Source organism: Palaemon carinicauda, chromosome 30 (genome assembly GCF_036898095.1).
Source record: "Palaemon carinicauda isolate YSFRI2023 chromosome 30, ASM3689809v2, whole genome shotgun sequence".
Lineage (NCBI taxonomy): Eukaryota > Metazoa > Arthropoda > Malacostraca > Decapoda > Palaemonidae > Palaemon > Palaemon carinicauda.
Genome location: NC_090754.1, coordinates 42,826,742 through 42,845,184, shown reverse-complemented (window position 1 = coordinate 42,845,184; position 18,443 = coordinate 42,826,742). Strand labels below are relative to the sequence as shown.

Below are 18,443 nucleotides of genomic sequence, written 5' to 3'. Positions count from 1 at the left end.
ACACCAGACAGAGACGTCACCAATCAGACCACGGCATTTTGTAAAAGAATAGAACGCATAAATGCAGTGATTGATTAATTCCTTAGCTTTGGAGTGTTTTTTTTTTGTTTGTTTGTGGTATGGTATTGGTTTGTGTTAATTATATATTCAAATTTTCTGTCTAGTTTCATTTCCTCTTCGGAAGTAGTAACGTAAGCAAACACCAGTTTTGTTCCTATGGAATTCAAATTGCCAAAATTTTTCCCAACTTTTTCTGGTTTGTTGCGTAAATAACTAGATTATGTATGAAAAAAATGACATCTTTATGGGCAAGACAAGTAAGGTAATGACGTATTCAATGCAACCTATCAAGAAACTCGAACAGTTAGATGTCAAGATTAGAAAACATCAGCCAGAGCTTAATCTTTATCCTGACGGAAGAGATGGAAGATGGGAATGGATGACAGCCGATTCTAAAAGGAAGGGCTGAGGTTGGAAAGCGGAGTCTCAAATGCATCAGGAGAGAAGAGCCAATCCGAGCCAATCTTCCTCCAATGTATGTAAATCGTGTAATCCTAAACCTGACCCCATTCTGACTAACCTTCTCACCAACAGCGTTCACTACCAATCAAGTTGATCCCGCTGCTGACCTCTCTCTCGCATTTTTAGTGGATCAGATGTTCCATAGAGAGAGAGAGAGAGAGAGAGAGAGAGAGAGAGAGAGAGAGAGAGAGAGAGAGAGAGACTCCCCAACCTCAGTTTCACTCAGGAGGGAAATTGAGGTGATGGATTTAACAGAGAAGTCACGTCAATCTCTCTGGTAATTGTCAGTAGTATATATTCTCTCTCTCTCTCTCTCTCTCTCTCTCTCTCTCTCTCTCTCTCTCTCTCTCTCTCTCTCTCTCTCTCATATATATATATATATATATATATATATATATATATATATATATATATATATATATATATATATATACATATATATACATGTGTGTGTGTGTTCTACATGTAAAAGAGTTTTTTTGGCATTCAAAATCCATATTGAAACCGATTGGCAGTGCGAACCAAGGTCATACCTTAACGTTAAAGGACAAATAGGAATATGGCATTACCCTTAACTTTTCAGACGCTCGGTTGAAATTGCTAATAAGGTGAACGCCTTTCAAAGTTCTAGCAGCCTTCTCACTACTTCCAAGAAATTGGTAATATTGCTGGCAAATTGTTTGATTCACCATGCACAAAAAGACTAGCTACCGAAAATGTTGCTTTCGCTTGACATGTTTTTATCCTCTTACTTTGATGAAACCTTTAACCCTCTTTTTGGCCAAAGAAATTTAGAACTCTTCCAAGAGTCAGATCTTTGCTCAGACAGCATCTATAACGTACATAACCCTTCAGAAAGGCTAAAATCACTGCCAATTCTTTGCTTAGACGTTTTGGGCGAGTGAAAAAAAGAAAGTCCTTTTCTATCATTTAATTGATTTTAAGACTACCAGAAGTGGCTAATCAGTGGCTTACTACTTTTAAAGGCTGGGCTTTGGGATGTTCACTATCAAGATTGGATTAACGTGTAATGATATTGAAAATCTCTATTTTCTTCCCATTCTAAATATTGTTAGAAAATGCCGCTAGCATTGTCTAACTACTTGTCAATCAGAATAATAAAAGGAAGGAATCTCTATTCACTGTAGAAATTCTTAGAAGGAGAATTTCCACATTTTTGGCTTGCAGTGCGAAAAGTTAATTTGCTCACTTGTTGCTGTCAGTTTAAATAGATCCTTTGGGTGGAAATTCGGTATTCAGCAATCATTCTCCATAACGTATTATCTCATGGCAGGTAATTCACTATATGCGTTGACATTGCGTATAATAATAAAGCTTTAATGCGTAGCTTTAGGCTACAATGCAGATTTACAATTTTATTCCACATTGTAAATTTTTATCCTTTTCCCTGAGTTCCTTTATGTTGATTCTTGTCTACTTGTTAATGGTGTTACATTCTGTTATATTTTCGCCCTTTTGGTTATATCTTTATTATTCGACATGGATCCTACAGATTTACCATCCCCCTTTCTGCTAAGCATTTGTCTTACACGCTGCTTTACCAGTACTAACAAAATTAAGGTCTGACAATATGTCGTAATTTGGTGGTCGTATTGATTAGCTGATTAGATCGGGTCCTCACTTCCATGGAGCCAATATACAAACCGAATGAAATGTAGTGATGGATGCAGAATTATGAGTCATTCATGACTTGAGTATCTCTAGTGGTGAAGGAAGAGTCAGAATCGGCAAATGATAAAGCCAGTTTTAATTTATTTGTATAGGTCATACTTAATTCAATCATTATTTTTGTTATTGTATTATGTTTGGTTTTGTAGTTATACAATAAAAATACGGCGATATAAGAGCCGGTCGGTACTTCAAGATCGGATATACCAAGGTCGAGGTGACATGTCACGTACGCACGGTGGATGTGTACCTCAACCGTACACGTAGCGTTGCGTACCGTCCCGAAGTTCGTACTTAAGTACCTTCGTTGTGCAAACATATTGGGATAATGGCGAAAGAAGTAGTGTCCGGGATAGTCTAGGGAAACTATTGAAGTATGTTTATGGATATCTTTTGTCTCCCTTTTTGTTGGTCTGTTTGTAAATAACCTTAACTTTGGATTCATAAGAGACGATTTCATATTTTGCATACATTGCCTACTAGTAAAGAAGTTTCTCCCACTTTTATTCTAATGCCTGCTTGTTAGTGTGTGTATGTGTTTAGCTATCGACATTGTCGCCGCATTTCATCCTAAATAGTTGAATGTGTTGAATTCAAACTAGGTTTACGAATAACAAAATAGGTCCCTAGAGATTGCAAAAGAAGCAGGAGAAAGAAGAGAAGACGATGGATTGACGAACTAAGATTTGCGCTTATAGACTGGCATAGAAAGACCATATACAGACGCGAGTGGAATGGCATGTCTGAGGTTTTTTTCCTCAGACATGATGATGATGAGGTTTAAAGGTAGTCCATTTAACATGAATATGCTTGACGGGAAATCTCCATTCTATCTGCCTGTCTGTATACTATTTTCCATGATTATCAACTTTTAAGTTACCATGGAAATAGACTCAATATTTGGCATAGTGCATCTCTTTTAGATGGCACTAAAGTCGCCTTAAAAAGTTTTTTATATGAATGCAGCTGTCATTAGGAGCTTTCGTGTCTCACAAACGCATTTTTGTAAGGATTGCAATAGTGTCTTGTACATTTATCATAGGAAATGATCTCGAGAGAAGTTGGTTGGTAGTTGGAAGTGGATTTTTATTGCTTTACCAATACACTCAGAATGTGTATTACAGTATATTACTCTCTTTCTTTTGTAATGATGGCAATGCTTATCATAAAGGTAATCACCGTTATTTACATTATTAGTGTTTATATTGACAAGTTCATTACCTATACTCAAAATATCGTAAGAATTACTTGTGACAAAAACTGTTTGCTACAGTTGATTATGTTTCGCCTTTTTTATAGGTTAAGGAATTATATATTTTTTCATTCTTTACGTTGGATACTGTACAAACTTCGTATGTGGACCTATCACTGGCTGAAAACCTTGTTAAGGGACGTGTTTTTTTTTTCTTAATTGCGTACAATTACATGTTGTAATAGATTTATGATGAAGATTTTTCTTTTATATTTTTTATGAACTGTTGAAAGTACGAGGGAGAGACGAACGAGAAATGCTGGATTTACCTCAACCTTTTGAAGAAAACATTAGTGCATTGACTTGGACATCTATTCGAAATGAAGATATATGAAAAGAAAAAGGGATATTGTACAAAAACGGATGGAAGAAATAGGAAATGGTCCAGGTTGATAAGCTGATGTGAATGGAAGTGTACTACCTGGCAACCCTACGATGAATTAACCTGAAATATATTAATGTATTCACAAGAGCTAGATGAATAAGATCGGGTATTTGGTTTAATTGGTCCTGAGTGTTTACAACAAACATTATATGTTATCTCTGAAACGTATGCGATATAGAAATGTATACCATCGGAATATTCTGTCTTATCACGCCCTTTACAATATGGAAAAAACTGTCTTTATTCAAATGAAAAGATTAGATTAGTCTTCAAAACTTAAATGAAATTTTTTTCTATATAGGATTAAGATGTGTGTGTATATATATATATATATATATATATATATATATATATATATATATATATATATATATATATATATACATACATACATACATACATACATATATTGTTAGTCTTATGATGACCATTCATGATAATGAACACCTGAACAGATAAGAATTCATTTAATTGTACATGGTACTCCAAAGACCAACTTCATTGCAAGGATTTTCATAATAGATTCCATGTTGTTGGTCTTAATATTCTGACATTATTCGAAATGCTATTGAACGTAAACTAAAGGATTTTTGGGTAAACTTAAACCTCTGTGGATAGTAAATATTATTTATCATTACATTTTATTACTATATTTGATATTTCCTTTTTTTTTTCATTCCAGCTCGGCGCAGACGCTAAGCACCGGTCTGGGCATAGCTCGCCTGGTGATCGACTCTGCCAAGCCATCCGACACGGGTATCTACCTGTGCCAGGCGTCCAATGTTGTCTCTACGGCTCCAGCAGTCAAGACCAAAATCATCGTCACACGTGAGTGTCCGTCCGGTCGATCCCACTCGGTGGCATTTACATAACAAGATTTTCTTGGCCCAGAGGGAAAGGTGGTCACTCAAATTCACTTATTTCGAGTATCTTTGCCCTAAGAATAGGAAGCGCCTTCCTTTTATTCCGTCAATGTAATTCAGCCCATAAGAATTCTGGTCTCTTTTTGTCGTGTACTTTTTCTATAAATCCACATCATTTTTCTCTCTCTCTCTCTCTCTCTCTCTCTCTCTCTCTCTCTCTCTCTCTCTCTCTCTCTCTCTCCTCTCTCTCTCTCTCTCTCCCCTACAAAATAGGCCAAGTAAAAACTATAGACACAGAATGCTTAATCAAAAAATATTTTTCCTGGTATGTCAAATATTCAAGACAAAGAAAATTTCAACGCTCGCAGTATTTCAATATCAGTATATCATGATATGATGAAAACATTATTCGAGTGCAGTATTTCTCGAGATTTCAAAGCTGGTTCATTTTAATAATGTTGAATAAAAATGTAATTCTGACGACTGCGACAGTCTGAATTTGTGAAATAGCTGAAGACATTTCTTTAATGGTTATTAGATATGATGTTTCTGAATAATTCCATCGTAAATTTCAGCCAAAACTTATTATAGCAACGACAAGTTTTTTCTAAGAATCTAATTTGTATACAAAATACTGCTTAACATGTCCTGTCATATGATTATATAACAATTTCACAAGGACAGGTAAGTCCTTGAGTGACCCTCACAAGATTTAATTCAATTTTTTTTCTACAAATGAATACATATTAAGATGAGTGAAGTGGCCTTCATCTATCACGGCTGAAATAAGAATATCGAACAGTCACCTAGTTTTTACATTTGCTCTTTCTTTAGCCAAGAGAATTACGGTAATTGTAATGCCATGTGAAATTCAAGACAGATAAAGGATATTTATTGTTCCCCTGTTAAATATTTAGGATCTAGATTCATGTTACAGTCTCGCAAATGTACCTAAGTTTGTGGCCCAACTCTGGGCTATTGCCTGTAATGAACCTCAGGGGGTGGAGGTTGGGGGGGGGGGTTGCTACAGGCAGCTTTTCGTCGCTGCCTTACTCTATTACCCTTCGGAGATGAATGGCCTTCCCGGACCAGTATCCTAAATTCTATAAAGTTAATGTTATCCCGAGTTAATGTCGTAAACTCCTTTCATTCAAATGTTATGGGGGAAAACGTGATGTTGACAGTTTTCAAATGCTTTCACCCGAGTTCACCCTTCTCTTAATTGTTACATACAGGTTGAAACTAGCTACTACTTATACGAAAATTAACTTAAAAATATGGTTTTCTTAGTAATCATTTTTACTTTATAACCTCATTATACTTAATAGTCACGTATATCTTGCTTATGATTATTGTCCTCAAGAGTGAATGGTTGAAATGTGATGTAATCAGAAAGTTTAATAGGCTTTCTTCGCACAGTAAGGACGATAAATTCGGCAACACATTGACTTAAAGATCACGGATATTGGGACACCTGTTTCGGTGTTTGACGATTAACTGTTGACGCAGGCTGGTTTTATAGACTTGGCACCTAATCGCATATTACTTGGAAGTTGTAATATCCAATGAGTTCCAGGGCAATAATTGACTTGATAAGAAGCCTGCGAACCAACATAAAATTTGATTATAGTGATTTGATATTCTTTTTACCTAGACAAAAATTATCTTTAAATGGGCACAGCATGATACGGAGAACGAAGTGTCCCTTACTGAATACTTTATGTTGGCAATCTTATGACCTTTGCTCACGAAACCCGACTAATTTTATATACGTTTGTGCCTTCATGGATATATATATATATATTATATATATATATATATATATTATATATAAATATATATATATATATATATATATATATATATATATATATATATATATATGTATATATATACACACACACACACATACATATATATATATATATATATATATATATATATATATATATATATATATGTATATGTATATACATACATACACACACACGCACATATATATATATATATATATATATATTATATATATATATATATATATATATATATATACACATATATACACACACACACATATATATATATATATACATATACATATTAATATCCTGTATTCGGTGAACAAAAGTGGCTACAAATAGTATTCTTTTATCTATAAGTTTTTCTTAATTGTGTTGTGTAGCGATGCTTCGCATTCTCTCTGTAAATTTTAGAAATAAAAGCGTGCCTACATCGCCAAAAAGCACTCTTAATATGTTTAGCTGCATTCCTTTAAATAAATAGTGGTATAACATATTTATCAATTGATAGGTAGTTCATCTTAGGTTTACATGATGTGAAACACTTTTATATTTGTAACTTTATTTGGGGGAATTTTTTACACCAAATTATAGATATGATGGAGAAAAACTTTTTCATTTATAACTTAATTCTTTATTAATGTTTTTGAACACAAAAGTATAGATATATATTCTTTTAACCCTGGATGGAAGGAGATTTTCAAATGTAAAACCCATCTCTTCGAGTTAAAGTTAACCTTAATGTTATTGTTCCGTGAAAACTTACTTTTAATATCTGGTTTTGGCAAGTGCTGCAATCTTTATACATTAATTTGTAATCTCTGGTTTTGCGTTATTTACACCTTGAAATAAAGTATAACTATTCAGCCTTAAATTGACACTAAAATAGTATCCTGTCATACCAATCAAAGAAAATTATCGTTAACTCAAAGTTATGTAACAAGTTCGTTTTACTGTTATTATGACTTTTCAAATACACACGCAGATATATATGTGTGTATATATATATATATATATATATATATATATATATATATATATATATATATATATATATATATATATATATATATATATGTATGTAATGTTTTGTATGCGTGGAAATAAATTACTTTTATGGTGTAGTGGTTCTGTTTGATGATCAGAGAAGTAGGTCTTTATTGTCAAGAGAGCAAAGCACTAACATATAGAAATCCTTCACGTAAATTTTAAAGCTTAAAACGTCTTATCATCATTAACATAATCAAGAGTTTAATGACCTTTCTTTCGACCCTAGAACCGGTCAAAGTGGCAAAAGAAGTGACTGGCTGGAATGGATCGTGGGCGCCTGTTGGAGGAAGTGGGCGGCTTGTTTGCCGAGTGAGGGCTGCTCCGGCTCCATCATTTTCCTGGAGCACGCAGGATGGCCACACTCTTCAGAATAACGAGAAGTACACAATTCATGAACCTCAGGTAAACAGAACATTCAAAAGTAGAAATTAGGAATGGAGGTGTATTGTTATTTTATTTTCTTCTTACCGACATTTTTGATTGATTGTTTATTAGTTTTTATAGTTGTTTATAGTTTATATATGGAAAGGTCGAATTCAATGTTGGTACTATAGTTTATATTTGAAAGGTCGAATTCAATGTTGGTACTGTTCTTAGAATATTTTATTGTAATTATTCATTACATCTCTTGTAGTTTATTTATTTCCTTGTTTCCTTACTAGGTTATTTTCCCCTGTTGGAGCCCTTTGGCTTAGAGAATCCTGCTTTTCCAACTAGGGTTATAGCTTAGCTTGTAATAATAATAATAATAATATAATAATAATAATAATAATAATATATTTTGTAGTAACAATATTTATCGCGGAGTAAGTCAGTTTTTTTATCAGTATGAAAACAAAATACATACTCTTCTCAAACCTCATTCAAAATTTTTGGAAAACCATTGGATTATATGATCTTTTAAGTAGTTTTCTCTGATAAAATCAAAGAAAACATATTGGCCGAGTTGATGCATAATTCTATAATTTGTTTTTTATTGTTTCCTTCCTCAGCTGGTGGATGGATTAGTGTTATGGGCAAGTGTTTTTGAAATTCGCCAAGTGACCAGAACTGATTATGTTTCCTACCGATGCACAGCTACTAATGCCCTAGGAACAGATAAGGCCGACATTGCTCTCAACCCACCGGCCCGTCCTCTTCCACCCACAAACTTCTCTGCAAGTATCTGAGTCCTTTGATTGATTGAATTTTTTTTCCTATGCAGTAGTATATTTAATTCTCAAATAACCTACCTTTAATAACTGCAGGATCATAATATAACTTTACAAGATGCAGTATTTTTTATTAAATTTTTCAATACTATTAACTCGATCCCATACTTTTTCTTAATACAGTGTAATCAATATTCTTTTTCCGTACGTGTTACAAACAGATTATCAATGTTACTACCAACTCGGTATCCCTTGCTTGGACTCCTAACTTTGATGGTGGACTTCCGAGAGGCTACACTATACAGTACTGGATTAGTGGCACCTTAAATCACAAGGTAAGCTCTTTTTATTAGTGGTTCATGGTGTCTTGGCAACTGGGTAATGCTATTACTTTTTAAAGATATTATATATCTTTGATTTATAGCATTTACTGCTTCAGATGCTACAGCTGTAGATACATTAGATGTTTTCTACACGAGTACCGGAATAAGGGTAACAGATTCAGTCTACACTGTTAAAACTTTGCATTATAAAAATGGTAAATGTCTGGCAACTTTTATTCCAGGATTTTTACCGTTTTAAAAACGGATATATTGACGTAAATGGGTGACATTACGGTCACCAACCCGTAAAAGATAATAACAAAGTATGGGGAAAATTACGGTCTACCGCATTTTACTGAAATAAGGCTGAGAACAGTATATTTTTACGGAGAATTTCCCATTAAAATTACGGTTTTTTTTTTTAACAGTGTATGTAAGGTGTTCATATATGGTTTTATTTAAGTCTTAGTTGCGACTTTAAATTTCTTGGAAATAATGTAGGATTTGAAAATTAAAAGAACTCTATTACCCTAACATGTAATTTGAAATCTATGATTTATAAGGGCATACATTTTATTGGGAAAAGTATGTTTGAAATGCATAATTGATTAAATATTTCTGATGTCTTTGGATGAAATTCTAAAAAAATTTCTTTTTTATGTCAAAGTAATTTCTGGTTTGACGTCATTTGTTAGTAAACAGAATGAATCATTTCAACACAGGCCAAGTTCCACAAAGAAAAAAAAAAAAAAATACTCTTGCTTTTTACGTAGTCCCTTTGACAGTTACATTTTCTTTCCTCTACACACCTGAAAGTTTTTCTTTTGTTTTCGAGCATTTGCCGCCTTCGTATCTGATGTGGCTTCTTGAAAAGTGTTTTTGTTTTTTTTATATTCTAGCCTCCAACACCCACCTGCATTTCATACAATAACAAAAGAGTTCCCATCTCCACACTCTGCTGATCTGGGTAAAAAGAAGGATTTTATCATCTTAAAACATTTTAACTAAAACACCAACTCGGTTTTCATTAAAAAACATTTATATTTCTTTTAATTATGTTACGTACCTAATATATTCTTATACCTAAAAGCAAAATGCATATTCTAATGGCCAAGAATATTGCCTACCGTTGTCATATTTTTTTGGCAAGGATCTTTTTTTATCTATCTAAAGGTATTTCACCAACGTATACATTAGTCAAGACTATTAAATGTCCGCTGCTTAGTTTTGTACAAAGGAATGTCCACCTATAGACACCTTCAAATGAAAGGAATACTTTTTTGCACTATGTTGTCTCCATATACCTTTTAAGAGTCATTAAAGTGTTATCCTCTTACCAAAAAATGCTATGTATTATATTACGTTTTCCATTAATTGCAATTTTCATTCCATTGGCCAAGAAAAAGGCTCGTTAATATGCATCCAATATCGTTGGAAAATATGGCCGTCTGGTCAACAGTGAATTCATATATGTGAATTTTGGGCAAAATATCTTCGCACATTTTCTTTTCGTCAAGGTAAAAGAAACAGTTTTTCCCGTAGAATTGACAATTCACCTCTGGTTTTTTTTTTTCCAGAAGCATTTTTTCTTACCAAGAAAACGAACCACTCACTTTTGCAAATGAAGGAATATGTCTGATAATGTAAATACAGTGCAACTTCTCCTCTTTCTTATTTCCTTAATCATCACTATCATCTCTTCCTTCGTTATATTTCGCAAGTCGTCTCTGTCTTGAGCTTTTAAATCAATACTTCTCCAATCATCAACTTCACGCTTCATAGTCCTCAGCCATGTAGGTCTTGGTCTTCCAGCTCTTCTAGTGACTTGTGGAGCCCAGTTAATAGTTTGGTGAACATATCCCTTACTTCACCAGAAAGAAATTTTCTATCATTTGAATCAATATCACAAACTATCCTATTTAATTCTTCAAAGGGGAACTGATAATTAAGTCGGCAAGTTTTTCGTTTATTTGAATTTTTTGGCCTTGGCCGCTAGTATCATAACCAGCTTTCGTATTTCATTTTAAATTAAACGTTTATTATATAAACATATATTTTCCTATTAGTAGCGCTACCTATTCGCTGGCATTTATATTAAAAAAGTTTGATAGCATCCATTTAGGAAGTATAGCTCTATATATACTTTACATTTATTTATTTTTAAGTTATTTTACGAATGATATCATTTATCCCAGACTTTTTTTTTTTATTGAAGCACGACGGATAGATTGTTTAAAAGTTATCTTCTAATTCAACAAGACCGGAGAAGGAAAAGCATATCAAATCTAATCCTGAAAGGACTATAAGATTTTTTATAAGGCATAACATCGTCCCATTCCTAATTCAAAGTTACATGATTTTTTAGTGTTCTTTAGAGGTTAACAAGAATGAGTGGAAACTTTTTATTTTTGGTTTATGGATTTAACAAACATGAAAAAGGATAGTTCTAATATTGATGAAGTTTTACATCTTACGTATAGTTTTCTTGATGATGATATACAATTTGATTCGATTATATAGTAAGGTATTGTTTGATTTTTACCTACTTACAGTTTCACTGTTTCCAAATTAGAATTATCTTCGAATTCACTCACCCTTTTACCTTGTTAATTTAACAGTATGAAATATATAGACGAATTTTTGCATTTATTAGGTAATTACGGAGAGCAAATGCAAATATTTTGCTTGAATTCTGCTGAAACACGCTTAGCAAAATAACAATTTGCTTGAATTCAGGTGAAGCCCGCTTAGCAAAATAACAATTTGCTTGGATTCAGCTGAAGCCCGCGTAGTAAAATAACAATTTGCTTGACTTTGCTTGAATTTAGCTGAAACACCCTTAGCAAAATAACAATTTTATATGTACAGATTTTCCACCAAGTACGGGATGGCAATTTTTAGAACGATCGATTTTTCCCTTTTGTACTTCTGAATCAACGGTGTCCAGACCACGGGTCGGTGCTCGCTTTCACCAATATCATAAACTCTGTCATCGTAAATCTATAAGATTACTCCTGAAATGAAAAATCGGCTCGTGAAAGAACATTAGGTGCCACACGATCGTTCCGTTTGGCATATTAGGGTGATGGAAGACCGCAAGAACCATAAAACGCAGTTCCCATCGTTTGATATAAGGTGAAAATAAGTCTGAGAGAGAGAGAGAGAGAGAGAGAGGAGGAGAGAGAGAGAGAGAGAGAGAGAGAGAGAGAAATAGAAGTGTCAACCTAATTAACTTACATCGTATAGTAATATTAGATAATCCCTAGAGAGAGAGAGAGAGAGAGAGAGAGAGAGAGAGAGAGAGAGAGAGAGAGAGAGAGAGAAGTGTCAACCTAATTAACTTACATCGTATAGTAATATTAGATAATCCCTAGAGAGAGAGAGAGAGAGAGAGAGAGAGAGAGAGAGAGAGAGAGAGAGAGAGAGAGAGAGAGAGAGAGAGAGAGAGAGAGAGAGCTTAAGGCGAAAATAATTCCGAGAGTGAGAGCTTAAGGCGAAAATAATTCCGAGAGAGAGAGAGCTTAATTGAAGTGTCAACCTAATTAACTTATATTATATAGTGGTGTTAAATAATTCCGAGAGAGAGAGAGAGAGAGAGAGAGAGAGAGAGAGAGAGAGAGAGAGAGAGAGAGAGAACTCAAGGTAAAAATAATTCCTAAAGAGAGAGAGAGAGAGAGAGAGAGAGAGAGAGAGAGAGAGAGAGAGATAGAGAGAGAGCGAACTTACGGTGAAAATAATTCCTAGAGAGAGAGAGAGAGAACTTAATTGAAGTCTCAACCTACTTAACTTATATCGTATAATGATATTAAATAATTCATATAATATTTATATATATATATATATATATATATATATATATATAGAGAGAGAGAGAGAGAGAGAGAGAGAGAGAGAGAGAGAGAGAGAGAGAGAGAGAGAGAACTTAATTGATGAGTGTCAACCTAATTAACTTTATAGTATAGTGATATTGAATAATTCCTTGAGAGAGAGAGAGAGAGAGAGAGAGAGAGAGAGAGGAGAGAGAGAGAGAGAGAGAGAGAGAGAGAGAGAGAGAGAGAGAGAACTTAACTGAAGTGTCAACCTAATTAACTTATATCGTAAAGTGATATTAAATCATTCCTTGAGAGAGAGAGAGAGAGAGAGAGAGAGAGAGAGAGAGAACTTAATTGATGAGTGTCAACCTAATTAACTTTTATAGTATAGTGATATTGAATAATTCCTTGAGAGAGAGAGAGAGAGAGAGAGAGAGAGAGAGAGAGAGAGAGAGAGAGAGAGAGAGAGAGAGAGAACTTAACTGAAGTGTCAACCTAATTAACTTATATCGTAAAGTGATATTAAATCATTCCTCGATAGAAAGAGAAATAGAGAAAGAACTAAACTGGAACCTGTCAACCTAATTAACTTTTATTTCATAGTGATATTTAATAGTTCCGAGAGAGAGAGAGAGAGAGAGAGAGAGAGAGAGAGAGAGAGAGAGAGAGAGAGAGAGAGAGAGAGAGAGAACTTCACTAGAAAGTGCCAACTTAATTAACTTATATACTATAGTGATATTAAATCTGTTGCTGTTTTGGTTTTGTACCTAATATAACGATTTCCTGATTATTTTTGCCTCTCAAAATATTAAAGATTACTATCGTGTCTGTACGTTACTGATATTATTTATATTTTCTATCACGAAACCTGATTTTATTCGATCCAGAATTTTCATTCAGAGTTATAATTTGGGTATTTTTTTTTTCTAGTAAACTAAATAGTTCATAATAGTGCTAAATGCATAATATGATGGGCGATCAGGTAAGGTGAAGATAACGAAAGTGATAAATATGTAAGGGATTGATGAGGTTCCAATTTTAGATTCAAACTTTGATATTTCAAAGAAAATATTACTTGCTTCTCTGTCAAATACATATACGAGTAAGCATTTAACTCACAGGTACCGGGTCATATGTGCGTGACTGGTTAGGTATAAGTCGCAGTTTATTCAATTAAAAAAAGGTTACTGTACCGGTAATTCATGGAGATGACTATAATGATCCGGGGTACTTTCAAAATAGTTATAAACTTTCCAAGATTGGTAATTACCGTTAGATATTATGTGCAATTTTTCATACAAATATTTTTCTATAGGTATTTCACACACACACACACACACACATATATATATATATATATATATATATATATATATGTGTGTGTGTGTGTGTAAATATATATATTATATATATATATATATATATATATATATATATATATATATATATATATATACTGTATATATATGCCTGCTTCTAAGTTTTTAATGGTTATATTTCTGTCTAATTTTACGCCTAAGGTAGTAATTCAACCACACTTTGAAGTCATTAAATGTTTTAAAGTCCGCTCATGAATGGCAGAGGCAAGGAACAGTGACATTACCCTAGCAAGCAGGACAATGCCCTAGAGACTGATCATATATACATATGACCAGGCCCTCTCCACCCAAGCTAGGACTAGGGAGGGATTGGCAATGGCGTCTGATGACTCAACAGGTAGACTTAAGGCTCCCCCAAACCCTACCCATTAGCTCACAAGGATGGTGAGGTTGCAGTGACCAAAGGGACTAACGAGTTGGAGCGGTACTCGAACCCTGGTCTGGCGATCACTAGGCAAGGATGTTACCAACAGGCCACCACAACCCTTTGGTGCCTAGTACTTATTCAGAAGTCATAAATGCAAATGCATTTCTTTTAATCCTCTCTCTCTCTCTCTCTCTCTCTCCTCTCTCTCTCTCTCTCTCTCTCTCTCTCTCTCTCTCTCTCTCTCTCTCACCTTGTGGAGTATTTAATATGCCTTTGTTCACCTGAGCAGCGAATTGTGTTTGTAATTGTTATTTGAATGTTATGGGTAGCAGCTTGGATGGAGAGAGAAAGAGAGAAAGAGAAAGAAAGATGGAAAACCTCGACGCAAGTGCCAGTGTCTGTGTCAAAAACAATTGTGTACCATCAAAACGGATGGGCCTCAAGAGGTTATCCTCACCCACAAGGGAAAGCATTCAGACTCTCTCTCTCTCTCTCTCTCTCTCTCTCTCTCTCCTCTCTCTCTCTCTCTCTCTCTCTCTCTCTCTCTCTCTCTCTAAACGAGTTCAAGAATAAGTTAGACAAGATCGTAAGAACTCTCTAAATGCTTAAACTAAATCGTTCCATCAAAGAGCAAGTGGAGTCTCCATGGATGGACTAAAAAGTCTTTGAGACATCTAAAATCCTTGTAACTCTCTCTCTCTCTCTCTCTCTCTCTCTCTCCCTCTCTCTCTCTCTCTCTCTCTCTCTCTCTCTCTCTCTCTCTCTAAACGGAAAAGCTTTTTTTAATCATGAGTATTAAATATACTCTGGAAATCAATATCCAGGAAATGCAAATCAGTAAATGTAAATCTTAGGAGCGTGTTAATTCATTTATATTAAAATATGTTTATATATACAACATCAGAAACTTGAGCCAAGCGAATAGTAAACCTGCAGTAAAATTAAATAGGATCATATTAAATTGTAAATTGGGCCAAGCAGACATCACTGCCCAAATCTAAACGATTAAAATTAAGCTTACAAGGAAAACTGTAGCTCCTCTTCAAGGCTTGAGTCGGTTATACGTGAGCGTGAGAAATGTTTATGTCAAGTGCACGAAGCAGAACTGAACATTCATACACACAAACAGACATTCTGTCTGAGGTAATACCTGCTGAAGATTTAGCCATGAGAATATAATTGTGGATATGACCTGTTGTAAGGGACTAATTTATAGAATTTGCTCTCAATGTACAAGAGTATGTTGATTATATCTATCTAAATATATGTAAATTTATATGTGTATTTATACACACAGTATACATGCGTGTATGAGCATCTTTGAGTGTTTATATTAGCCACAATAACCTGTTAACACCTGGACTTGTAGCTCGATCAAGTTATGATTGTTATATTAATCCACGTTATGAATAAATGAAGATGCTTTCGAGCCGATGCATGGGAGGATAAATCGAGCTAACATCTCTCTCTCTCTCTCTCTCTCTCTCTCTCTCTCTCTCTCTCTCTCTCTCTCTCTCTCTCTCTCTCTCTCTCTCTCTCTCTCCCTATATATATATATATATATATATATATATATATATATATATATATATATATATATATATATATATATATATATATATATATATATATATATGGAGCATTGATAACTTTTCTATCACAAGTGGTGACCACAGAGGAAAAACATTAGTTACTGGTATATTCGTACTTTTAACTACTGAAACACAGATAAACTGCAACAACATTAACCCTCTTCATACATCCACACAAGGATTCATTAGCATGTCGAGCTCACTCAATGTATAATCGGCATCATTCACCTTTTAACTAGTAAACGCTTGTGCATTTCCCAGCACTTTTTAGGGCTTGCCAACATATACTCCATTCCCTCCTCATATCTAAACCAACTCAAAATTTTTAAAAATGCATCTTTTCACACAAATTAAACCTTTTACCACTAGTTCTACATATCTCTATTTTACTAACCCTTTTAATTCTTTTTACGTCTTGCATATAATACTCAAACAATTCGGCTCGGCAACTTTTTTCCCCTTTAAAATTCCCACTCTCTTATCATACCGTTATCTATTATATTTACCACCAAATCTCTATGGGTTCCATTAATAGTATATCATTTTTCATCCGTATTAACATTCATTGTTATATTATCCTGTTCTCCTTACTCATACTTACCTTCAAATTTTTTCCCAAGCACTTCAGAGTTTGTTGCAATGGGTTTTGCATTTCGTTTTTCATTGAGTTTAATCATTATTGTATCATCTTCAAACATAAGCCATTTCTCTCACATTTTTTTTCTCAAGCTTTCCACCTGCATATATATTTTTTTTACTTAAAGGATCATTTCATCCATTTAGATATCAAACAGTCTTGGAAACCCATTTTTATCACGTTTCTCATTCTTGTATCTACACATTCTTGCATAATTCGCTACTGTCATAAAATTTGTTTGCCACTAACTCTCGACTCATAAATACATGCTCAACATTCCACATTTCCACCGTGTTGATTTTATCAAAAGTTTTTTTATAGGTAAAGATAGGCCATATAAAACTTCTTTTTCGATTCTAAAATTCCTTAAATAACACCTGATTTACATGTCTTCTTCCTTGTCTAAACCTACAATTTCCATCCCCTATTAATCCTTACTGGTACATCTTGCTTTCTCCGTCAAAATTCTACCATGCATATTCCCATGTACTGTATACTAACTAGGACTTGCCAACATATACTCCATTCCCTCCACATACCCAAACCAACTCAAAATTCTTAAAAATGCATCTTTTCACACAAGTTAAACCTTTTACCACTATAGTCCATTTCTTTTATCGAGGCAGATTTGCACCGACTCGCACCGGTGCCCTTTTAGCTCGGAAAAGTTTCCTGGTCGCTGATTGGTTAGAATTATCTTGTCCAACCAATCAGCGATCAGGAAACTTTTCCGAGCTAATAGGGCACCGCTGCGAGTCGGTGCAAATATGACTCGCTAAAAGAAATGGACTACTGTATTGTGTTATATGGGCTTATATTCTTCCTTTATGTTCTAATGTCCCTTCCTTTCTAATGTGAGATGATTATTCTCCCACCCATGTCTTTTGAGTCTTTCCCTCATAGGAGCATACCTCACTAGATATGGTCAGTAGTACAATCAAACTATCTCCACCACTGTTCGATATCATCTCTCTTAAAGTTTCATCACCTGGTTTGAATATTATTCAGTATCGAAGTCGTCGTCCGTATATCCTCGACTGCTGCTTCCACATTTATTCTCAAATTAATAGATAACTCGTTTTACTCCCACATCATTCATCTCCGTCTTTGTTTTATCTATCACATTCAGATAATCTATAAAATACTCACGCTATCAAGCAAGAATTTCTATTACTTACATATTTTAATCTGATATAACTTTTATTATTTGGTCTCCTGTATCTCATTCTCGCAAAACTTCTTATTCACCATAAAGTTTTGGCCATCTTCTTCCCTCTTTCTTTCCACTCACTCTTTTTTGCCCTATCCAATGTCACGTGTATACATGCACTGTGCACATGTTTGTATCTTTTTTGGAATTGTCCTTCAAAAACAGTTTTTTTCTCTATCCCATGGCGTACTATTTTTAATGTTTCTCCAACCATTTTATAACCATCGAAATAACTTTCTGACCCATATTCCCTATTCATCAAGCTGTTATATTGTATATGCTTCTCAGCTATTTTTAATTTTCAGTTGTAGCCCGCATTTCATCCTCTTTTCCTCTTTCTCTCTACTATGCGTATCGCCAGTTAGGTGAAAACTGAAATCTCGCCGAGTGTTGAAATGAAGTTAGTTGCAGC

The 18,443-nt window shown here is 34.2% G+C and overlaps 1 protein-coding gene across 1 annotated transcript in view; it reads left to right on the top strand.

The window, feature by feature from the left end:
• The window catches only part of LOC137623061 (nephrin-like), a 735,729-nt gene that overhangs the window by 657,455 nt on the left and 59,831 nt on the right, over positions 1-18,443 (top strand). The window contains exons 18-21 of the mRNA XM_068353701.1: positions 4,531-4,676; positions 7,787-7,962; positions 8,553-8,717; positions 8,933-9,046. Of these exons, the coding sequence (XP_068209802.1) occupies positions 4,531-4,676; positions 7,787-7,962; positions 8,553-8,717; positions 8,933-9,046 (601 nt within the window). The remainder of the gene's footprint in view (positions 1-4,530; positions 4,677-7,786; positions 7,963-8,552; positions 8,718-8,932; positions 9,047-18,443) is intronic.